The sequence below is a fragment of the Nycticebus coucang genome, chromosome 8 (assembly GCF_027406575.1).
Source record: "Nycticebus coucang isolate mNycCou1 chromosome 8, mNycCou1.pri, whole genome shotgun sequence".
NCBI classification, from domain to species: Eukaryota; Metazoa; Chordata; class Mammalia; order Primates; family Lorisidae; genus Nycticebus; species Nycticebus coucang.
In genome coordinates, this window is record NC_069787.1 from 107,423,018 (window position 1) to 107,447,572 (window position 24,555).

The 24,555-nt window shown below is 45.6% G+C and overlaps 1 protein-coding gene across 1 annotated transcript in view; it reads left to right on the forward strand.

The window, feature by feature from the left end:
• The window catches only part of CLSTN2 (calsyntenin 2), a 658,979-nt gene that overhangs the window by 512,544 nt on the left and 121,880 nt on the right, over positions 1–24,555 (forward strand). The window contains exon 5 of the mRNA XM_053600197.1: positions 2,343–2,492. Coding sequence (XP_053456172.1) covers positions 2,343–2,492 — 150 coding nt within the window. The remainder of the gene's footprint in view (positions 1–2,342; positions 2,493–24,555) is intronic.

The following is a 24,555-nucleotide window of genomic DNA, read 5'->3' on the forward strand; positions in this document are numbered from 1 at the left end:
TCCAACATAAATTCCACCAAAAGGAAGGTACTGATAAGTGTGTTTATCTCCCCCCCTCCTGCAATCCCCACTCCCCCAAAGTTTTAAAAAGTTACCTCCACTAAGGCACAAGAGAGGTGTTGGCTGATCTTTAAGCTCGAGCTTCCCATGTTCATTCGGACCTGGAGAAATAGGCTCAAGGTTCAGGGCTCCTTGAGAAGACGCAGTAGGGAAAATCATCAAATGTGGGAGGGAGAATATATACCTGTAACAGAAGCAAAATGAGTGTTTTTTCTGAGCTTTCAAAAAATGTTAAATGTGTGGCTCATCCAAACATGACCTTCTCCCACACAACAACTGATCACAATATTATACTCCCATTTTCAAGTTAATGCTTCACATTCTGTGCTTTGAAACTCCTTTTCACATGCATGAAGCTGCTGGTGGTGTAGAAAGTAAATTAGTCTCTCGAATGGTTTTATTAAGACATATTATGGAAGTGGAACTGCAGCAAAGCAAGCTGAAGAACCAGCTGGGGTTCTCTTTTTCTACCACAATCAATAGTGTTTGCTCTGTTTAGTGTCACACACATTGCAGAACCTGAGCCTTCCTCAGCTAAGAGGTATATCTTTTGAGAGCCATTTAACTTTAAAGAAAGAGAAAGTTAAAACTTTTTGTTCCGAATTCAATTGGATGGTGCAGAAATCTACTTCTCGTGGTTATATTACAGTGCTTCCACCTGACAGAATTCCTCCCCTGTGATAACTATAACTGCAAACAAGTTTGTTAACAGAATCCATGGGGAGTGTTACCAACCCAACACTGAGCCGTTCCGAACCTGTGCAGGCCCCCAGAACTGAGAATGAAACAAATATTGGGGGAAAAATAAAAGGGATTCTGCACACCAGCCACAAAGCCAGAAATATATCAGACCTGTTTTATGCAGTTTTGGCCAGGGCCAGCCTCGAACCTGCCACCCCCAGTATATGGGGCTGGCGCCCCACTCCTTGAGCCACTGGCACTGCCCCATCAGACCTGTTTTATTCAGAAATTTTTGACTTTTTTAAACTAAATTCCATCTCAAATCAGTGGAGGCAGATGCATTTTTAGAAACAGTCCAGAGCAGATAGCAGAATAAATTATTCTAATTCTTAGTCCAATGTCTTAGGCAACTTTATATTCACCTCTGGACACCAGTCAGCCTCTCTTCCTTCCACTTACCCAACACATACTCACCTGAGTGGGTAGCAGCTGCTCACATGGCACTAAACACTGTTCCATTAATATTGGGTGCTTGATGGATTGATTGTTGCAATTTCTGAAGCGTTGTATGATTTTTCTAATTTTTCAAGTTTTCCCGTCTTAGTTCCATGGTCTCAATTCCCATGAACAATAAGCATCAGTTAAAATGGAAGAAAGCTCATTCAGTCATTTCCCTTTTGTTTTAATGAAATAGAAAAATATGCCTGAGTCAGTCATTCCCTGTTTATTTACTTGTTTATTAGCTTATTTTTAATTTTCATTTTCTTAATTTTATTTCTGATAAAAGATGATAACATTTCAGTTGTAATAAAAAAAAAAGGAAGAATGAAATTATTCTCACCAAAGGAAGATTTCAATCTCTTGGAATCAAAAACTTAAATATATTAAACATGCTTTAGGTCTTCATCAGTTCTTTAAAACCAAAATCATATTTCAGAAAAAAATGGTCAATTAACATTTTACTCATTAATCAACAAATATTTATTGCTAAACCATAATATTAAACCCACAGGAAAAACACACACGTATACACAAGCAGGTCCAAAGAAATTGGGCTCTTTGGGGGAAGAAAAATGTCTCCTTAAAGGCAGAGAATCTGTTATTCTATGCAGCTTTCAGAAAGAAGGTCACACATTTTCTTATTGATTTTACTTCCTATTTGGTAGCAAAATAATGTGAGGAGAGGCAGTGAACATTCCTGGCGACAAACTCAGATGTTAAAAAATACACGTCAGGATAATTTCTGAGCTCCCTCTTTTTCCCAGGGAGTTTATGGCAGATGAGCTACATCAGGGACACACCAGCTGGGTTCACTTTAGGAGGAAGTTTTCTGGCTGCCCTGCACACGCTTACTGGCCAGCTGGAGTCCAGATCCATGTGCAGAATTCCCTAGCAGTACCACGCCCAGCTGGGGGCTCCAGCCAATGGCTCTAAGGTGGAAGCCACAACACTCCCCCGCCCTTTGTGACAAAGAGACACAAAGAGAGAAGGGAAAGGTTGCTTCATTCTTGTGAAGCTCGGTGGTGTGGAGGAGGGATTTTTGAAGGAGGATAGAGTGGTTAAATTGACCTGAAAGAATTTTGAATGTCCCTGTTCCTCAGGCAACATCAGGAACACGGAGAAGCTGAGCTACGACAAGCAGCACCAGTATGAGATCCTGGTGACGGCCTATGACTGTGGACAGAAGCCCGCTGCTCAGGATACCCTGGTGCAGGTGGACGTGAAGCCAGTTTGCAAGCCTGGCTGGCAAGGTGGGCCTGGTTTTATCAGTCTCTCTCTATGAAGGCAGCTTGGCCTGGTCTATAGAAGGTGCTGATTTGTCCTCAAATCTTTACAACATCTAACCAGAGGAATGTGTACAATGCCCCCACTTCACTGCAAGAAATAGGGTAGCTTGTTTATTCTCCCACCTCTTATGTGGCATATTCGCCCCATTTTTACAGTTGAAAAGAGATACAGGGGTATCTCATCTCATGTCATGTGCTCTGTTTGTCCAGAGCTCCCTTTTTCAAATCTATGACATCGTTGAATCAATAGTAATTATCTCACAGCACTTCAGGAGAAATTGCCAGCAAGCCTATTCACTCTAGTCGAGGGTGGCGAGTCCAGCTGATGCATTTCAAGTTTTGCATCACTGCTCAACACCTGCAGAAGGTCATTGTGCTGCTGTGTTCACAACGGTGTGTGTGTAGGCAATGCTGGGAGGGCCAGGGTCCAGCTTCCAGATCAGGGGTTTCTAAACTGTTGGCCCAGGGAATGAAGAAGCAATGGCTTAGGAGAGAGGTGGGGTTTTGTGTCAGTTTAGATCATTTAGGATGAGAAGACAGCAAATGTTTAGGTCTCCTTAAGATGGTGGGGTTTATCACTGAGCTCGGAGGGACTAAGGAAGGCAGGTGCTGCTGCAGCGATGAGAATAGAGTGGTTCATGGAATAATAGCTGTAGTGGTGCCATCAGTAAGGCTGGTGGCCAAGCAGGGATCTAGAGTTGTCTCTGTGCCACCTTTTTGGTTGCCCAACTATTCCTTCTTTCTAATTCATGTGTTGAAGATGCTGCAGGCTGCTGCTAACTTGTAACTCATGGTGCTTCGTGGGGTCATCTCGTTTATGCCTTCAGCTTACTGCTTTCTTTTGGTGTGTGTTTAAGCTTCTGGCTCCCTGTTTATCTCTTTATCTCTCTCTCTCTCTCTCTCTCTCTCTCTCTCTCTCTCTCTCTCTCTCTCTCTCTCTCTCTCTCTCTCAGATTTTATTCTTAAATTCCCTCAGAGAGAGTCTGTGTTAGTCACCCCTATCCCTATTGGGTGGACTGATGCCAGGCTACACTATAGGTCCCTGGCCAGACTTTGTTTTGTTTGGTTTGAGACAGAATCTTACTTTGTCACCCTGGATACAGTACTGTGGCATGATAGCTCACAGCAACCTTAATCTCTTGGGCTCGAGCAATCCTCTCACCTCAACCTCCCAAAGAACTGGGACTATAGGCACCAGCCACGATGCCTGACTATTTTTCTATTTTTAGTAGAGGCAGGGGTCATGCTCTTGCTTACCCTGGTCTCGAACTCTTGAGCTCAAGCAGTCCACACCTTGGGATCACAGGGGTGAGCCACTATGCTCAGCTAACCTGGCTAGACTAGAATGCGGCCTTCTGTCAGGCATTCATTCCCAGTCCAGGGCATCAGGCTCAGACTGGCAGGACCTCATGACACAAAGTAAGGACACCTGTGCCTGTGAACCTACCTGGGATTACTCCCTTAAGAAGGCAGCTCTCACAATACTCCTCCCCTGCACAACATGACCTCCCTTAAACTTTAAACTAGAAAGATGGAAAGGGGGGAGTAATTTAATCTGCTCTGGAGGAAGTCAGAGTTGCTTGCCTTTGAACAAAGTAGGAAAGATGGAACCACAGGTAAGATGTGAGAAAGGGAAGAACAACGCAGGGTCATCTTTGTTTTTTGGGGTTTTTTTATTAAATCATAGCTGTGTACATTAATGCAATCATGGGGCACTATACACTGGTTTTATAGACCATTTGACATATTTTCATCACACTGGTTAATATAGCCTTCCTGGCATTTTCTTAGTTATTGTGTTAAGACATTTACATTCCATATTTACTAAGTTTCACATGTACCCTTGTAAGATGCACTGCAGGTGTAATCCCACCTATCACCCTCCCTCCCCCCACCTTCCCTCTCCCTCCTGTCCCTCCCCTTCCTTTCCTCCTTCCCCCTATTCACCCAGAAGACCAAAAATCACATTATAACAAAGATATTTGTACCAGAATGTTTATTGCAGCCCAATTCATAATTGCTAAGTCACGGAAGAAGCCCAAGTGCCCATGGATTCACAAATGGATTAATAAATTGTGGTATATGTACACCATGGAATATTATGCAGCCTTAAAGAAAGATGGAGACTTTACCTCTTTCATGTTTACATGAATGGAGCTGGAACATATTCTTCTTAGTAAAGTATCTCAAGAATGGGAGAAGAACGCAGGGGCATCTTTCTGTCAGTCTGTCTAGGACCAAGCAAAAGGCAGAGAAAGAAGGACAAGGCAGAGTGGGAAGCTGTTTTCCCCTCTCCCGAGATCCTGAGCTCTGGTTGGATGCGATTCACCAGACCTGAAAACCTGAGGGTAGGATTCTGTCTTATTCACTGCTGAATTTCTCGGGCTTAGCACAGTTTGGGGCCCCCGTGGTGGGTGCTCAGGAAATAATTATTGAATGAATAAATGAATGAAAGAAAATCTGAGTAAAGAAGAATGTACCTTGTTTTGTTTTTAACTAGTAAGGATTAGCCGCCGTGAAGATGTGCCCTTAGAAGAGAAGGCTTGGAAAGGATATATAAGCTTTCTCAGTGTGGAATTGGCTCAGAATGCGATTTTAAGTGGGAAAAGCAAAAATACAAAACCATCTCTGAAAAATAGTCCCCATGTTCTTTTTGTCGTTGATAAATCAGGCACCTAAAGATCTGTGATTACATTTTTATTTCTATATTTAAATGTAATTTTCTGACAGAATTTGTGCTTTTAAATGTATGCAAAGGAAAACTCGGTCATGGTGTTTAATTCTGCGTGTGAAGAATGTGCCGAGCACCTAGAGCGCACAGTGCTGTTTGCAGCTCCAGACAGCGAGCTCCTGTGGGGTGAGGATGGAGCTCATTTGCTGTCCTGTCTCCAGTGCCCAGCGCAGGGCAGGCATGATGCAGCACGCAGCAAGTGTTAAATGGATGAAGGAATTCTCAGCGAGACCTTGGTGAAAAACGTTCTATTCTGTGGAACAAAGAAAAAAGGCAAAAGGCAATTCCTTGCACTGGTCCTGCGTGTCAGGCCAGGTGATTTAAACAGGTGTAACATCAGAATCAACTGCTTCGTGGTGGCTTTGCTGCTTCATCTGGCCTCTGCAGAGGCACAGGCTGACTCTGGGCTCTGTGTCTGAGTCTCCTCCCCCCAGCTTACCTGCTGTCTGCTCTTCTCCTACTCATTATCCCTGAGGGCTTTCAGATCATAGGCAGCTCTCCAGGCTCTCTAGGTGGCAGTGGTCACAGTGCTTTCCTGCCATTCCTGTCCTGGACCCCAAACTTGGGCAGGACCTTCTTTCTTCCTTCCATCATAACGGTCAACTTCATTCCTCCTCTTGGAAACCCTCACCTCTGACCCTCCCATCTTGGGTTCTCTCCTCTCTTCCACCCCTGCCCAGGGCCACAGTCTCTTAGCTGACATGCCCCTTTCTCCAGGGAAGAGCTGACCTCAACTGGTCTAGGAGTGTGCTCCTTGTCCAGCCCCTTCTCTCAGCTCTGCATGGCAAACTGGAGTGAACCATGATTTATTGGACTCTTTGCTACCTGCAGAGGTACGGATTGCCCTAACTGTGAAAGGTCATCAAATGCCCTGCACTGAAAGGTTGCCTTTTCTTGGAACAAGTGTGGGATGAATCCTGCACTTTGTACGTGGGAGAGGTGCACAGAGAGAGGAGGCCATTCACAGCTTCAGTGAACAACGTGAGGAAAACAGTGTGACTCTCAGAGAAGGCTGTGACACAGGAATTCTGGAAACAAGATTGTAGGACAGGGCGATGAGCTGCAGTAAGCCCCAAACCCCTCAGATCCAGTTGAGAGGGGGCTGCGTGCCTTTGCCAAATGTGATTTGCTGTAATTCACAGAGAACAGAGGCCCCTCCCAAACTGGCTTCTCACAAACAACTTGAGTCACCAAGCAAATGCAGTTTGGCAGTTTGAATTCTTGTACCTGTTCTAAGTCATTTCCCTTCAGGCAGGAGGGGATTGCAGCACATGAATGCAATCCATCACAAGCAGGGCGCCCGCCTCCTCCAGCTCCCCATCAGCGCATCGCCCAGCCCTGGCTGCAGCCAGCTTTGCTGAGAGCTGTTGCAGAGTGAAGGACCCTGCCCACAGCTAGAGCCTTCTCCTCCTTCCCGACCCTATGGATGCCCAGGGTAGTGACCCCCATTTTCCATTACATCAACCCCTTCTAAGGACAGAGTGACCCAGGCTTTCCTGCTGTGCTGCTGGCCTTACCCAGCTGTGCACAAAAGGACACCCCAGACCCTGGCTCTGATGCCACCTGCAGACCTGATTTCGGTCTTTTTCTGTGGGTTAGTCTCATCTTCTTAGAAAGGATATGGGCTTCTAAGGGCAGAGCCACATTCGTCATAGCCCCTGACACTGCATTTTCCATCTACCACTTAAACATGGACTAAAAGCTTGCACCCAAGGGAAAGTGGGGGTTCTCAGACTCAGCTGGCAGGAAGCACAGGCAGGAGGGCTTTGCTTCCAGAAGATAACCCTGGGGGCTGGCACAGTGTCTTGACCTTGCATAAGCTTTGTCTTCTTAGCTGTATTCTGAGTTGTGATTCTGAATAGGTGAGGTGGGCCGGCTCACTCTGCAGGTGTAGGTGGAGCTTTGCAGAAGGGAGCACTCCCATTCTGAGCCAAGGAAGAAGATGGCTCAAAGTGTGAACCAGCCCCATGCAAGGGAAAGGGGGAACCCCATCTCTTTGTTTTATTCTCAGCTTTGAGAACTCATGGTGTGCTTAAGGCTAACTCTAGTTTGCAGAGATGAGAGATGATATTAGGAACCAAGAAAGGTGCTCCTGCAGCAGGCCACATGCTAAAGACGAGGGTGTGTTCTGCCTTCTCAAGCCAGGTGTCTGGATTGGCAGATGCTCAGCGTTTGCTTCCCTCTAGCCAACTGATTAAAATCAGCCAAGCCTGGGCCTGTGCACGCCCTGAGGATGGGGAAGGATCTGTGTCCTTTTAGGGGCCACTGCAGAGATGTGGTGCCCTGGGAGGCTGTCGGGGCGATGGTGGCCATCACAGGGGCCCAGCTGGAGACAGAGCTGACCCATGTGTCCCTGCTGGCTCTCTTCACTGGGCGCTGACCTGTTCCTTAGAGGATAGTTCGTAATTCAGTTGGTAGTCTGGGTTTTTTTATTTAGTTTTTGGTTTATGTTATGCTGTTTGGATGAACACATTCCTTATTTACGCTTTTCCTTTATTGTTCTTTCAATGCCTTGGCCCATGTCCTTCCGCGTTTCAAGGTGAAACATTGTCCTCCACAACAGTTAATAATGTATATTTTCCCTTTCCTCAGTGCACGTCAGATTTTGTCTTTGTTGCTTGTGTCTGCCGGTCTGGGCCCAAAGTTCAGTATTCCACTGTTCCTTTATGCAAAACAATTCCCTTTTGAAGAGAGCCACGGGAGATTTCCTGGTGGCCTTTCACCATTGCTTCTAGCACACAATGCTGACCAGACATCCTGCCACGCTGGCTTGGAGCCTCCGGGTGAGGGCATCTGCTCCAGCCTGTAGGAGCCCATCTCCAAACATTCATCCCAGCCTGGTGCATGAACCCACGCAGCAAATTACACCTCGCTCAGTGGCAAGCCACTCAAACCCTCTCACCACCTGTTAGAAGAGTTTTCCCCACGGGCAAACCAGCGCCTATTCCTTTTACCTTCAAAATAAAATATCCTATTCAAAATAAAAAGAAAGGGAGGTAGGTCTGCATAATTGAACAATCTATTCTGTGGGACAAAGAAAAATGGCAAGAGGCAATTCCTTGCACCAGTTCTTTGTGTCAGGCAAAGAACTATTCTCTCTGTTCTTTGGGGTTTGAATAGTTCTCCAGGTGCATCAAATTGTTGCAAATGTTTCCACCATTCCACAAATGGAAGGAAGACTGGTAACTTTCAGAGGACTGCTTCTCAAACTTGAACGTGCACATATGTCGGCGAGGGGCCCAGGTTAAAATGCAGATGGTGCCTTTTTATAAGTCTAGGGTAGTCCTGGATGCTGCTGGTCCATGGACTTCACTTTGAATGAGAAGGTCATGCAGAAAGTGTCTTCTAGACACCTAGAGTGTTTCTAACACTTTTGTGTTGGAAAGATGGCAGCAGGAGAGCTACTGGTTGAGATTAATTTATTCTCTTTTATTCTTTTTTTTTATTTATTTTTTTACCATTTTATTGTGTATTTTATTCTTTTTTTTATTAAATCATAACTGTATACATTGATATGATCATGGGGCATCATACACTCGCTTCATAAACCATTTGACACATTTTTATCACAGTGGTTAACATAGCCTTTCCAGCGTTATCTTAGTTACTGTGCCAAAACATTTACATTCTTCATTTACCAAGTTTCGCAAATACCCCTGTAAGATGCACCACAGGTGTGATCCCACCGATCCCCCTCCCTCTACCCACCCCCCCCCTTTCCCACTTCCCCCTATTGTTAAGTTGTAGCTGGGTTATAGCTTTCATGTGAGAGTCCCAAATTAGTTTCATAGTAGGGCTGTGTACATTGGGTACTTTTTCTTCCATTCTTGGGATACTTTACTAAGAAGAATATGTTCCAGCTCCATCCATGTAAACATGAAAGAGGTAAAGTCTCCATCTTTCTTTAAGGCTGCATAGTATTCCATGGTATACATATACCACAATTTATTAATCCATTCGTGGATCGATGGGCACTTGGGCTTTTTCCATGACTTAGCTATTATGAATTGGGCTGCAATAAACATTCTGGTACAAATATCTTTGTTATGTTGTGATTTTTGGTCTTCTGGGTATATGCCCAGCAGAGGAATTACAGGATTGAATGGCAGATCTATTTTTAGATCTCTGAGTGTTCTCCATATATCTTTCCAAAAGGAATGTATTAATTTGCATTCCCACCAGCAGTGCAGAAGTGTTCCCTTTTCTCCGCATCCACGCCAACATCTCTGGTCTTGAGATTTTGTGATATAGGCTAGTCTCATTGGAGTTAGATGATATCTCAAAGTAGTTTTGATTTGCATTTCTCTGATGATTAAAGATGATGAGCATTTTTTCATATGTCTGAAGGCCGTGCGCCTGTCTTCTTCAGAGAAGTTTCTCTTCAAGTCCCTTGCCCAGCCTGCGATAGGATCCCTTGTTTTTTTCTTGCTGATGCGTTTGAGTTCTCTGTGGATTCTGGTTATTAAACCTTTGTCAGAGATATACCCTGCAAATATCTTCTCCCATTCTGAGGGCTGTCTGCTTGCTCTGCTTACTGTGTTCTTAGCTGTGCAGAAGCTTTTTAGTTTGATCAAATCCCAGTAGTGTATTTTTGAAGCTGCTTCAATTGCCCGGGGGGTTCTCCTCATGAAATACTCACCCAGACCAATTTCTTCAAGGGTTTTCCCTGCATTCTTCTCTAGTATTTTTATAGTTTCATGTCTTAAGTTTAAATCTTTAATCCAATGAGAGTCTATCTTAGTTAATGGTGAAAGGTGTGGGTCCAATTTCAGTCTTGTGCAGGTTGCCAGCCAGTTCACCCAGCACCATTTGTTAAATAGGGAATCTTTTCCCCACTGAATGTTTTTAATTGGCTTGTTAAAAATCAAATAGCGGTAAGTAGCTGGATTCATCTCTTGGTTCTCTATTCTGTTCCAGATGTCTACTTCTCTGTTTTTGTGCCAATACCATGCTGTTTTGATCACTATCGATTTGTAGTAAAGTCTGAGGTCTGGTAGTGTGATTCCTCCTGTTTTGTTTTTATTTCTGAGTAATGTCTTGGCTATTCGAGGTTTTTTCTGATTCCATATAAAACGAAGTAATGTTTTTTCAAGATCTTTAAAATATGACAGTGGAGCTTTAATAGGGAGTGCGCTGAAATTATATATTGCTTTGGGTAGTATGGACATTTTGATAATGTTGATTCTTCCCAGCCATGAGCATGGTATGTTTTTCCATTTGTTAACATTTTCAGCTATTTCTTTTCTTAGAGTTTCATAGTTCTCTTTATAGAGATCTTTCACGTCTTTTGTTAGGTAAATTCCCAAATATTTCATCTTCTTTGGCACTACTGTGAATGGGATAGAGTCCTTAACTGCTTTTTCAATTTGACTGTTGTTGGTGTATATAAAGGCTACCGATTTATGAATGTTGATTTTGTAACCTGAGACGTTGCTGTATTCCTTGATCACTTCTAGGAGTTTTGTAGTAGAGTCCCTAGTGTTTTCCAGATACACAATCATATCATCTGCAAAGAGCGAGAGTTTGATCTCTTCTGACCCTATATGGATTACCCTTGATCGCCTTTTCTTCCCTAATTGCGGTGGCTAAAACTTCCATTACAATGTTGAAAAGCAATGGAGACAATGGGCAGCCTTGTCTGGTTCCTGATCTGAGTGGAAATGATTCCAATTTAACTCCATTCAATATGATATTGGCTGTGGGTTTGCTGTAGATAGCCTCTATCAGTTTAAGAAAAGTCCCTTCTAGACCAATTTTCTTGAGTGTTCTGATCATGAAGGGATGCTGGATATTATCAAAAGCTTTTTCTGCATCAATTGAGAGAATCATATGGTCTTTGTTTTTTAATTTATGTGCTGAATTACATTTATAGATTTACGTATATTGAACCAGCCTTGACACCCTGGGATAAAACCAACTTGGTCATGATGTATAATTTGTTTGATGTGTTGCTGGATTCTGTTTGTTAGGATCTTGTCGAATATTTTTGCATCTATATTCATTAGTGATGTTGGTCTATAATTTTCTTTTCTTGTTGGGTCTTTTCCTGGTTTGGGGATCAGGGTGATGTTTGCTTCATAGAACGTGTTGGGTAGTCTTCCTTCTTTTTCTACATTTTGGAACAGGTTGAGTAATATAGGTACTAATTCCTCTTTAAAGGTTAGGTAGAATTCTGACGTGAAGCCATCAGGTCCCGGGCTTTTCTTTTTAGGGAGGTTTTGTATAGTTGATGCTATTTCTGAACTTGATATGGGTCTGTTCAACATTTCCACTTGATTCTGGTTAAGTCTTGGAAGGTGGCGTGCTTCCAAGTATCGGTCTATTTCCTTCAGATTTTCATATTTCTGAGAATAAAGTTTCTTGTAATATTCATTAAGGATTTTTTGGATTTCTGATGAGTCTGTGGTTATTTTGTCTTTGTTGTTTCTGATTGATGATATTAGAGATTTTACTCTTTTTCCTGATTAGGTTGGCCAGAGGTTTATCTATTTTATTGACCTTTTCAAAAAACCAGCTTTTTGATTTATTGATCTGTTGTATTATTCTTTTGTTTTCAATTTCATTTAATTCTGCTCTAATTTTGGTTATTTCTTTTCTTCTACTGGGTTTGGGGTTGGAATGTTCTTCCTTTTCCAGTTGCGTGAAATGTCCCATTAAGTTGTTAACTTGTTCTCTTTCCGTTCTCTTGAGGAAGGCTTGCAGTGCTATAAATTTCCCTCTTAGAACTGCCTTTGCAGTGTCCCAGAGGTTCTGATAGTTTGTGTCTTCATTGTCGTTTTGTTCCAAAAAATTGGCAATTTCTTTCTTAATCTCATCTCTGACCCAGCTATCATTCAGCATAAGGTTATTTAACTTCCATGTTTTTGTATGGGTATGTAGATTCCTGTTGTTACTCAATTCAAGTTTTATTCCATGATGGTCCGAGAAGATGCATGGAATAATTTCTATTCCTTTAAATTTACTGAGGTTAGACTTGTGACCTAAAATGTGGTCAATTTTGGAGTAAGTTCCATGGGCTGATGAGAAGTATGTGTATTCAGTTTTGTTGGGATGAAATGTTCTGTAGATGTCTGCTAAATCTAAATATTGGATGGTTAGGTTTAAATCTAAGATTTCTTTGCTCAGCTTCTTTCTGGAGGATCGATCCAACACTGCCAAGGGAGTGTTGAAATCTCCGACGATTATGGAGCTGGAGGAAATCAAGTTACTCATGTCTGTTAGAGTTTCTCTTATAAATTGAGGTGCATTCTGGTTGGGTGCATAGATATTAATAATTGAGATCTCGTCATATTGAGTATTACCCTTAACAAATATGAAGTGACCATTCTTGTCCTTCCTTACTTTTGATGGTTTAAAGCCTACTGTATCTGCAAATAAAATTGCAACACCTGCTTTTTTCTGATTACCATTTGCCTGAAATATGGATGACCATCCTTTCACCCTGAGTCTGTATTTGTCTTTTAAGTTGAGATGTGACTCTTGTATGCAACAAATATCTGGCCTGAGTTTTTGTATCCAGTCAGCTAACCTATGCCTCTTTAGAGGACAGTTTAAGCCATTCACATTGATGGAGAGTATTGATAAGTCTGGTGGAATTTTGGGTATCGAGTTTTTCAAAGGTCCAGTGGACATTTTTAATCCTTTCGCCAGTGTGGAAGTTGGAGTTTGATCCGAAGTTTCTGAGTGAGTTTACTTTTGTGGTATAGGATTGGGTTGGTCATTGTGGAGGATAGGTCTGAGAACATTCTGAAGAGCTGGTTTACTTATGGCAAATTTTTTCAACATATGAATGTCATTGAAGTATTTAGTTTCTCCATCATAGATGAAACTCAGTTTAGCTGGATACAAGATCCTGGGTTGAAAGTTTTTTTGCTTTAGGAGATTAAAAGTTGATGACCAGCCTCTTCTGGCTTGAAAAGTTTCAGCAGAGAGATCTGCAGTTATTCTAATATTCTTACCTTTGTACGTAATAGTTTTCTTTCGCCGGGCTGCTTTGAGAATCTTCTCTTTCATGTTAACTTTAGTGAAGCTAATTATGATATGTCTGGGGGATGACTTATTGGGGTTGAATCGTGCTGGGGTTCTGAAGCTGTCTGCTATCTGAATTTCAGATTCTCTAGGCATGTCTGGAAAATTTTCTTTCATAATTTCATGCAGAAGGGCCTCTGTGCCCTCGGAGGCCACGTCATCGTTCTCAGAAATTCCTATAACCCTTATGTTGTTTTTTATCGAATTATCTGAGAGCTCTCTGAGTGAGTGATCCGTTTTTGCTCTCCATTTCTCTTCCTCTTTGAGAGATTGGGAGCGTTCGAAGACTTTATCTTCAATGTCAGAAATCCTTTCTTCTGCTTGCTCCATTCTGTTACTGAGGGATTCTACTGTATTTTTCATATCTTTGAGGGCTGTAAGTTCTTGCTTCAGTGTGTCTAAGTCTTTGGTGGTTTTGTCTTTAAATTTGTTAAATTCTTGAGACAATTTTTGAATTTCTCCTCGAATTCCTAATTCCATTTTATTAATCTTGTCTGCAATCCAAATTCTGAATTCGATTTCTGACATCTCAGCCAGTCGTTTATGAATGGGATCTTCAATCACATCTGCCGTATCTTTTCTTGGGGGGGTTGATCTATTCTGGTTATTCATGTTACCAGAGTTTTTCCACTGATTCCGCCCCATGGTTATTTTACTCCCTTTGGTTTTTCCCCTGGAGTTTTATCGAGGGCCCGTACAGTGTTGTGGCCTGAGAAACTGGGGCCCTGTCTGGTGTGGTGGAGCAAAGTGGTTCTGTCTTGTTTTCAGCTGGTTTCTTTTCCATCCTATTGCAACTTCTACTCTGGCTTGAAGTCTCAGCTGTGTGGAAAAATCAGCAATTAAGTCACCCCACCTGCCCACCTCTGGCCCCAGTTGGAAAAGGAGAATCAAACCTTCCTACAACCGCACACCCAGGGCACCGCCTGAAAAGTCCTCAGTCTATTAGCCCAGTTCAAAAGGTCCAAATCAATTGTCTCAATTGGCACTTGTCTTGGGTGGGAGAGTTCAAGAGGTCTCTGGAAACTGGATCACAGGGGCCTGGTGACTCCTCTGACACGGCTCACCCCAGTGCAGCGTGGAGTCAGGAGGAGCCACCCAGCAAACAGAGCAGTCTAGGAAGGTCGACGTCTCCTTCCCCACTTTGCCCCTCCGTCGGACCCAGTCACTGGTATCTCTGCAGATGGCTAACCCAGTTGCCTGCAGTGAACAGACACTCCAGGGGTTTGCACCTGCCTGAATCGCAAGGAAGTCTGCCAGGCCCCCGCAGACTGCCGCTATCTAGCAGGAGGAGATGGGGCCTGACATCTTTGAGTGTTTGATGCAGGTGATGGGAAGGAGGTGTTCACTCAGGCTTAGCCCCGTGCCTGATGGATGCTGCTAACAGAACAGAACAGAACAGAACAGACAACTTTGCGGGGTTCTGTCTCTGTTCCTGTCGTCGCCTCCAGAAGACGGGCTGTTTTGAGTTCAAACGTCTTTGCTGCTGGAGATTTGCGTCCGATCACCTCTCTGGGTCGGCCCCGCCCTGGAAGCTTCCGGGGTTTGTGAGCCGTGTCAGGAAATCCCCCGCTCACCGGTGGCCTCCTGGTTGCCCAGGGAGACAGGGGGTGTGGCCTCAGAATATCCAGAAGTGAGCGTTCTGCCGTTAAAGAAAAAACAGCTGTTGATCTACCTCCAGGGAACTGCTGCTCTGGTGTGGGCACTCAGGTGACCCTTTTCTCCTCTGTCCCATGCCCCAGAGTCAGCACTGAGCGGCCGCAGTTGTGCTGGGTCCACACCCCTCAAGAGATCCCCCAAGAATCAGAACTCTTGGGGGATGGGCCCCCAGACCCCGATTGGGAGTCGGAGGGGGGAAGCTAGACTTTCATTCAGTTTTACGCAACACTACGGCCCGGGGCGGGCTCCTGCACTGCACCGCAGGGAAGTGCCGCCAAGGCTTGATTTCCCCTCAGCAGAGTGCCCTCTCCTCGCTCACGTGTCCCAGAGTCAGCGCTGACCTGACGCAGCTCAGGCACTGTGCACTCCCCTCGAGAAATCACCCAAGGATCCGAACTCCTGGGGGATAGGCCCTCAGACCCCGAGTGAGAGTAGGGGCTCTCAGCGGGGAGGCTAGAGTCTTATTCAGTCTTGTGCCCCGTAATGTTGCCCGGGGAGCATTGCTGCACTGCACCGCAGGGAAGTGCCGCGAGGCGTGACTCCCCCTCAGCCCGGTGCCCTCTCCTCACTCGCGCACCTCAGAGTCAATGCTGACCAGTCGCAACTTGGGGACTGTCCACTCCCCTTGAGAAATCACCCAAGGATCCGAACTCCTGGGGGACAGGCCTCCAGACCTCAGTGGGCGGGAGGGGAGCGCCGGGAGGGTTGCTGGCGAAGGATTCCCAAAGTTTTTTTCAGTTTTATGCCTGGCAGCAGAATGCCACAACACCCCAATAGGGGAGGTAGGTCCAGTTTTTAGAAGGTCTCTCCCGTGGAGTGTAGTGGGAGGGCCTTTAATTTCTGCCCACTTGTTTAATTGTGGGGCTCTTGAGCCGGTCTCATGGGGGAGGGGGACTCCCGTCCGCTTGGTGGTGGATTTTGTACCTTTTGTTTGCGTCCTTGTGATCACAACTTGCCTCAGCGGTGTTGATGTGCGTTCTTCAAACTTCTCTCTTGGTGAGGCTCAAGTCCACCAGGATACTTACTAAATTCCTGTCCCTTAACTCTCCTTCTGGACGGGAGCCTCTGTTGAAAGCTGGCTTCAGTCCGCCATCTTGTCTCCCTCCTGTGTATTTTATTCTTCTTATTCTTTTTTTATTCCTTCTTAAATTTACTCTTAATTATTGGCATTGTGAGCAAGACTGAAGTCGACATACACATTACATGGGAAATATTTTTGGAATGAATCTGTTCAGCCTTTACTGAAGACCCACTGTGTGCTAACGGCTGGGGACACAGAGACAGACAGAATGTATCCAGGCTTCTGGAATGAAAGAGATGATGGCAATACTGAAGGCAAAAGCGTGGTGGAGGGATATGCCAATGCAAAGGAGACACGTAACTTCGCACCAGTCAAGGGCCTCCTGGGTGTTCTCCTGGACAAAAACTGGAAAGATAATAATCCTTAGCATGAAAAGGAAGGGGATTACAGACTAGGAATCACATGGTGGGACGGTGGGAAGGAACACAGCGTGGCCACAGCAAGGCTAGGGTGGGGGGAGACTGGACCGAACAATGGGGACCAGAACATGAAGGGGGACCTTCTCTGGTGTTGTCCTGAGGGCAGGGGGTCCCCAGAGACTTTCTTGCCTCTGCAGACAGGGTGTACATGTTTGGGAGGTTCTTGTGAAAGAAGCACTCTCGGCCAACCACATACGTGTCTGAAATGCAGACTGGGGAGAGAGGGAGACCAGCTGAAATGGATGGTTATTCCTGAGTTCAACTTTAAGTTGATGCACTTCCTGAAAAGTATCTAAAGTTGTGTATTTATGCTAAACCTAGTTTAATGTCCTGGGCAGCAAAGAGGTAATTGTTGCAGGTAGATCTCATGTGACCCCATAGGAAAGGGGGCAAAGTTGGCATGTCTAAATAAAATCTATACTTCAGATTTGGTTTTCTTGAACCAGAATTTGCCCTTTGCTATCTCATGGGCCAGAGAAACACTAAGTGAGCTTGAGATGTGGCTGTCAAACCCAAAGATGACAGGCCCAGGAAGACTCTACCTTTTCCTGAAAAAAAAAAAAAAAAATTCAACATGAAAAATTTCCCATCTACCCGTCCAGCCGAGAGGACAGCACTGGCTTTATTTGTGGTTCCTCCCCAGGGCCTAGTTGCTTTATCGTCCACCCTCTGTCTCTGTTCTGTCCTCTGACTATCTCCTTTGCAGCTGCAGCCTCCCTCTCCGTGTACCCCAGTGCTCCACCTGCTTCTCCTTTCCATCATTCTTCCTCTGGTTCCCTTTAATCCTTCTTCCCTTTCCAAGCACATACCCTGAACCCACACTGGGGAAGGCAATGTCGACGTGGGAGAGGGGAGGTTGCAGGAGTCAGGTACAGACCCGTGGAGATGGAGTGGAGCTTGGAGTGAGAAGGGCTAGACTCCAACTCCACTCGGTCATGATCTAGCCAGAGGCTTTGCTTAAGCCATTTCTCTGCCTCAGCTTTGGTTTCCTTATCTATAAATTAACAATCATAATCTTTGGCCAAACTATTTCATATGATTGTTAAGATAAATGAGATTCTAGTGAAGAAGTACTTTGGAAAATTTAAATCACTAGACAAATAATGCTGCAGTTAAATCAGGAAAATAGCCACTGTCATACAAATGAATACATGTGTGTACACAAATTTAATTCAATTCTATGTCATAAAATTGGGTAAGGCTTTGTGTCTTAGCATCATGTCCTGGACATTAGTGCTTAAGATTAGGACCAAAGGACCATCTCCCCACGGACCCTGGTCTGCCCCCATGCTGCATAGTCAGCTGACTCTAATAATGATAATAACATGGAGTGGGGAGGAAGGAGCGCATCTGAGCTCCCCTGTCACTCCCAGCCACCTTGGGGCAGTCACTCCAGTCTGACTCCAGCTTCCCTGAGTGTAAATGCCGTCTTGGGAGGATGGAATGAAAGGCTGCCAGTGGAGCACTTTGCATGCAGTCACACTTGCTATGGGGCCCAGAGAAAAGCAGCTCTTTTTAGTCCCCTGTATTCCAAGTTTTAAAATCACAATGGAGCATTTTCACCCCAAATAATTGGAAAAGCCACATGGATACCTGAATTGCAGCGTCACCCCAGAGCAGCTGTTCCGGGGTTTGCTCAGATCTGCCCAGTGAGCAACCAAGCTCCTTACCCAGGCCCTGGCGGGGCACTCCTCCATGAAGAACGACCTATTTTGACATCACTGACATAGCCGATCATTAAAGTACAACAAATGGCTCTGTACAGAATGCCGATGTACCTACTCGGCGGTGTCTTACTGTGCTTAGAGACCTGCTGAAGACAAGTGCCCACACTCAGGCCTGCTCCCTCCTGGCTCCCCCATGACTGAGCCTGAAAGGAAATGGGCCTGGGAAGTTTTCTGGGTCTAGTAATCTCAGCCCTGAAGAGAAGAGGTGTGTGCATAGACTCTAATAATGATAATAACAACCACTGACTACACACTTCCTGTTTTCCAGACCCTATCTAGAGGCATTGCATGTGGGTGCTCACTTGCTCTCCACCACACCCTGAAAGCTGCTAGGTTTTCATTCTCCAGGTGAGGACACAGAGCTCACACAGCTAGGAACACACAGGCAGTTCCACCTGTCTATAGACACAGAGCTCCTGCCCAATTTCCTACAAGGCATTTCAGAGAAAAGGAGAGCACTGCCATCTTTTGGGACCATTGGAGGAAAACTATTTTGAGAAAAATTCTGAAGGTAGAATCCTTCTCCCATGTTATAAAGATGTGCAATTGGGCTGCAAGGCAGCCTTGAGGGAGGACCGTGGCTTGCAGGGTGGGGGGGGATGGCAGGGATGTCACTTCTGGTACTAGCCACAGGGACCTGCCTTCATTCAGGATGACAGGGCCAACTATTGCTCAGCCTTTTTAGCTGACATCTTGGGAGACCATGAAGGGGACAGGCTTGTCCAAGGAGACTCAGATGCTGAGAGCTGGAACCATGGCAGAACCATGACTCAGAACCCCACCCATGACTTCATCTCTCCGTGGACCATGGTCTGCCCCCACGGTCAGCTGACTCCCTCTTCCATGGACAATTCCTTGAAATGTTACAGTGGGCTAGAATGTCTCTCTGCAGGGAGTTGGAAGAGTTAGGGCTTCAGAGTGCTGGCTCTGAAGTCACAAAGACCTGGGTTAAATTCTAGTTCTGCTATTCCTTGGTTCAGGGAAAGTGGATGAGTCACTTAGCCCCCTCTGCCCTCTTACATGTGGCATCTGCAAAATTAAGCTAATAGCAATACCCAATACCCCTCTTGGAGGGTTGCCATGAGACATCATTGTGCCTGGCATGCAGAAATGGTGAAATTAAGACTAGCAGAAAGGAAATGAAAGAAAAGACGAACAAAGGAAGCCACTGCCACTGACATGGCCTTGTGGGGGGGGCTGGTCCGCCTCTTAGTGCTGTTTGCTGGCATGTGACCTCGGGCAGGTCATCTTACAGCTCAGCCTCAGTTGCCTTAGTGGTGAAATGACCCTCCTGCTGATCCCTTCCTCAGATGGATGCCGTGTGGTTTGATAATATGCACTAGAGACACAGAAAGGTCCGATTCAACAGTGGCTCCCTTGCTGCTTTCCCTGGTGAGAAGGCAGCCCCAGACAGCCTGAGCCCCTGTGCCGTCATCTGCACACCAGCCAGACTTGGGTTCTCAGGATGACTGTGACCACCACAAGCCCCCCTGCTCGCCTCACCACATTGCCCTCCCCCTCTGAAGTGGGCAGAATAGTGTCCCCTTCCCTGTGCATCCACCCCACATGGCTCTTGGCAGAGGAGTACAGGACGGAGATGCAACTTGGCCGTGGTCTGCCTGGAAGCCCTGGATTCACATTGCTGAGTATAGTGTGACTCATGAAGTGTCAACTCATGAGCTTGGAGCATTGTCCCAACCCTAACCACACAGAGAGACAGCTGTTGCTCCTGGCCTAACTAAGAAGCTCTCAAAGGTCCCTTTCAACTCAGAAACTTCCCACAACGCCTGCTCTGTGCCAGGCCAGGGTGAGCCCCTGGGGACTTTGAGCTGGAACAGAGGTGGTGGGAGCAGGGAGGTGAGCAGGAAATTTCAGCACAGGGCAGTCAGAGCAGGGGCCCAAGGAAGCCCAGGGGCTGTGAGAGCAGAGGGCAGGGGCCCTGCCTGTGCTCGGCTGCCCAGGGAAGGCAGCCAGCCTTAGAAAGGCCTCCCAAGGAGGCAGAACTTAGGCTGAGATCTCAGGGCTGAGTACAATTAGCCAGGAGCCCAGGAGGTAGGAGGGGTGTCACCAAGAGAGCTTGCTACTTAATCACTGCATCTTTCAATATCTCTGGCTGATAGAAGACGGGCACTGGGTTGCAGAGGAAGGTCTTGGAGGAAGTTGTGTGATGCGGAAGGTGGACTGGTATTGGTTTCCCTGTTAGTTTTCATGAGACATATGGGGAGATTTCCAATGTGGACTATGAATGAAGTTGACAGACTGTCAGGAAAATGGACATAATAATCAGAGCTCAGCTGGTCCAAAGGGGCAAAGTGAGCTTCAGTGAGAAGGGTCCTTTCTCCCACCTTTCTGTGGAGCCCAGCCAGCCCCGGCCCCCGTGGCCTTGGTGCTTTCAGAGGACTGTAGCTGGTGCCCTCATCAGGAGCCTGGTGTCACCTGGCAAGGCAAGGCCACATAATCAGAGGCCCAGGGCGGTGGCCCTGGCAGGAGTGGAAGCCCAGGGAGGCCTGTGGGGCCAATTTGAGGAACAAGTCTAGAGTCTAACAACCTTCTGAGGACGACTCACGTCCAACAACCTGGAGATCGGTATTTAGAGTAAACTGTGACCTCCCTTTCAGTCTGTGTAAGACAAGTGAGTTATGTGGGTAGTCTGTTTTAGTAGCCAGCCTTTACTGGAGGACAGGACCAGCAGGGCTCTGCTGCCTTCTGCATCCCCCAGTGCCAGTGTCTGTCCCCAGCCACAGTGACCAGCCTCACACAGTCAGGACAAGGCATGCCAGCAGCCAGGCCCTGTCCACCTGCTAGGAGGTTAGGTACTGATAGCCTCACACATGTGGAATCTCCCACTTTTGGTGAGCTTTTCAGGGAAACCCAGCCCTTCTCCCAGACTCCAGACCTAGAGGCAAATATTAGCAGTATATTGTCCCCTTCTTAGTCCCCCAAGGTTTTCACTTGTCATCTTCTTAGCCTCTTTAGATTTCTGACAACCCTTATCACCAAATACTAAGCAAAGTCCTCCAAGTCTGTTCTGTAGGTGGGGCTCGCACACCAGGGACCCTTTGGGACAAAGGAAAGAGGCAGACTGTCTCCCTAGGCAAGTAGCCCCCAGGCAAAAGTGAAGGATGCTTTTTAGACAAGATTTATGTCATAATTTATGAGCTCTGCCTCCTATTAGAGAATTTGAGGTAATAAGTAGCAATTGTGTCACTATGACATGTTTCATGTATTTTTTTTAGTTATAAAGCTTTTTATTCTCATTTGAAAATGATAAAAAAATAGTAATCTCAATAAACTTTCACTGCAATCCAAGTAATGCAGTGCTATTAATGTAACAGTGTAGTTTTTTCCCTCTTTAAATGCATAGCCATTTAAACTTCCTGTTCCTTTTCCACTTAACTTGATGTCATATTTGTTTCCCCAGATCCTAGCACCTTATTGCCCTTTCAGTAAATTCATAACATTTCCTTACAGAGCTTTATTCAAATGTGCTTAGCTGTGTTCCTGTAGTCAGCGCTGTGTGAATGCTGGACATTAGCATGGTTCCCTTTTTCTTTTCAATGCATTGGTGAATATCTTTGTGTAAAAGTGTTTGTCTGGATTTTGGCTTGCTTAGAAGTATATTTACTGGGCCAAAGTCTGCAGGCATGCTGAGGGCCAAGGTGAATTTCACCAAGCACCTTTGTAATTGCAAGTCCCGGCTTATGCCGCTGTGCCCTGTGTGGTTACCGCCTCACACATGTCAACCTGAGCGCCTCTCGATGTCTGCAGTGGGCTCAAGGGATTTAGGCTGTGTTACCTGAAGAGATGAGAATCTGGTTCCAACTTTAGAATGTTGTTCAGTGGAATGGGAAGTCCTACACTCTGGTACTACTCTGAGTGACAGTCCTTTAATTTAAAATAATAATAAACTTTGAAACTGTATACAACTGATAGATTACAGAGATGCAGCTAGAATAAGAAAAAAACATACACCAGGCATCTTTCCAAAAAACTGAAAAACGTGTACATGCAAAACTATACTATTCAATTCGAATGTTTTTCAGTGCCATAAAAGGAACAATTCTTAAAGAACAGCTGCTCTATCTTACACCAATAATACATTTGTCATGAGATAAGAGAATTGCCAAAAAAAAAAAAGCTTTGTGTTTATTGGACATAAGACAGAAGAGTTTCTATAAATCCAAGAGAAAGTACCCCTGCTTGGTTGAGTTAATGAGTCCTCCTGGGAGCATTATCTTCCAGAAGGGTTGCTCTCAATGACCTGGCTTCTGCATCCTACCAGCCTCTGTCCCACAGGGCGCGTTGCTGTTTGGGGGCTGAGGAACCCATGAGCTCAGGAGTCTGCAGGGCTGAAGGGGCTGGAAGAAAACAGCATCCGGGATCTAAGGGGGTTCAGGTTTCCAAGTACCACACGGCTCATTTTAGCTTTGTCTGCTGAGCCAGCTGTCCCCCAAAGAGGGTGAAAGGAAAGGGGGCTTTAAAGAGGTGGCACATGACACTTGTGGGCTCAGAGATGTAATGACGAGCCAAGGCACTCACACTGGCATGAGTGAACCATGAAGAATATGATGGTTCATAGCATGTGGGAGCCTAGAAGCTGCCAGGATTACGGTGCTGGGCATGGGCAGTGGTTGAGGGGACAGAACTTTCCCAAGGGCTGTGTATGACTCTGAGGTGCCTAGAGAAGCAATTTACCAGCATACACAACAAAATCCAACAAAATCCAACAAAAACAGCAACATCTTCAATTCAAAAGGGCTGGAATAAACAGGCAAATCCACAGGGAATACAAAGAAAGCCCAACCAGATCAGGAGGGCCAGCAAATTCCCCGAGCCCCAGGACCTGGGCATGGGCCCCTTTCACCAAGCACCCTTGTCATTCTTCCTCAAACACTTAGTGAGACTCTACTATGTGCCAGGAATTGCACCAGGCACTAGAGGGTTAAAAACTAACAAAACAGACACAGTCCCTGCTCTTGTGGAACTTCTGATGGGGAGTAGGGTCAGAAGTTGCAAACAAACAATCACAGAAATAAGCGAATGCTTGGAAACCAGCGTGGTACCGTGGAAAACAGAGGATGCATGAAAGGGCAGGGAATATAATAGTAATGGCATTCCACTGTATTTTTATGATCAACTGAAAATCTTCCATGTGTATGAGGCACAGAGCACAGCCAGGTGGAAATGACGCCCGGGAGAGAGTCTCAACGGGAACTGCTCATCCACCTCACTCCTGGGAGCTGTGGAGTTGGATGGTGCTTGAATAGGGAGAGACAGCCCCACTGGCCCAGCATCCTTTTCTGTCCTTTAATCCCTGAAGGAGGATTTTCCTCCTTCTCAAGGAAGTGCAGCCCCAGGATGACCAAGCCCCTCTTGTGAAAGAAATATACACAGTTTGCTGTATGCCAAATAAAAGCAAGTACTTTGTGTAATCATCTTAAATACTACTGATCTAAACGTCCTAGCTTGCTTCATTAGGGGAAATTTTTGACCAGCTTTACTCAGACCCACTTTCTTTATGATCAAGCATGGACTCTATGGAGATCGAGGCTCATATAAATCCCACTGGCCCCCAGCTCCAGGTCCATGCCAACATCAACCCATTCTGGCTGTTCTGGAAGTGCTCCCTTCCTTGGTTCCAGATCCTTATTCTTTTTTTTTTTTTTTTTTTTTTTTTGAGACAGAGTCTCACCTTATTGCCCTCAGTAGAGTGCTATGGCATCACACAGCTCACAGCAACCTCCAGCTTCTGGGCTTAGGCGATTCTCTTGCCTCAGCCTCCCAAGTAGCTGGGACTACAGGCACCCACCACAACGCCCAACTATTTTATGTTGCAGTTTGGCCAGGGCTGGGTTTGAACCCACCACCCTTGGTATATGGGGCCAGCGCCCTACTCACTGAGCCACAGGCACCGCCCCCAGATCCTTATTCTTGATCTTGATCTCAGCATGTGCTCTAAGCTTCCTGAAGAACACTTCTTTGTTAGTGATGTCTTCAGAAGTTTTCTCTCTCCAACATGCTTACAGCATCCTCAGGACCATTCTTCCTGGACTACCCAAATAGATCTATTCACTGTTCTCCACCAAGTTATACTACGTAACAAACTGTTCTCTGAATCTCAGCATCTTTCTAAAAAGGCTTATTTATCATCCACTGTTACCTGTGCCCCATAGGTCACGGGCCTATTGCTCTGTAGCTCCAGGCTATGGAGGGACTGGGCATCTATTCCATCTCTTATTATAGAAGCTTTGCTGGATAAATGGCCCCTAACTGGCAAATACTGCATTTATGGCAGAAGCAGACGCTGACAAGAGTGAGTAGAAACATGTACAAGAGTGAGTAGAAACATGTAGGGCGGCACCTGTGGCTCAAGGAATAGGGCGCC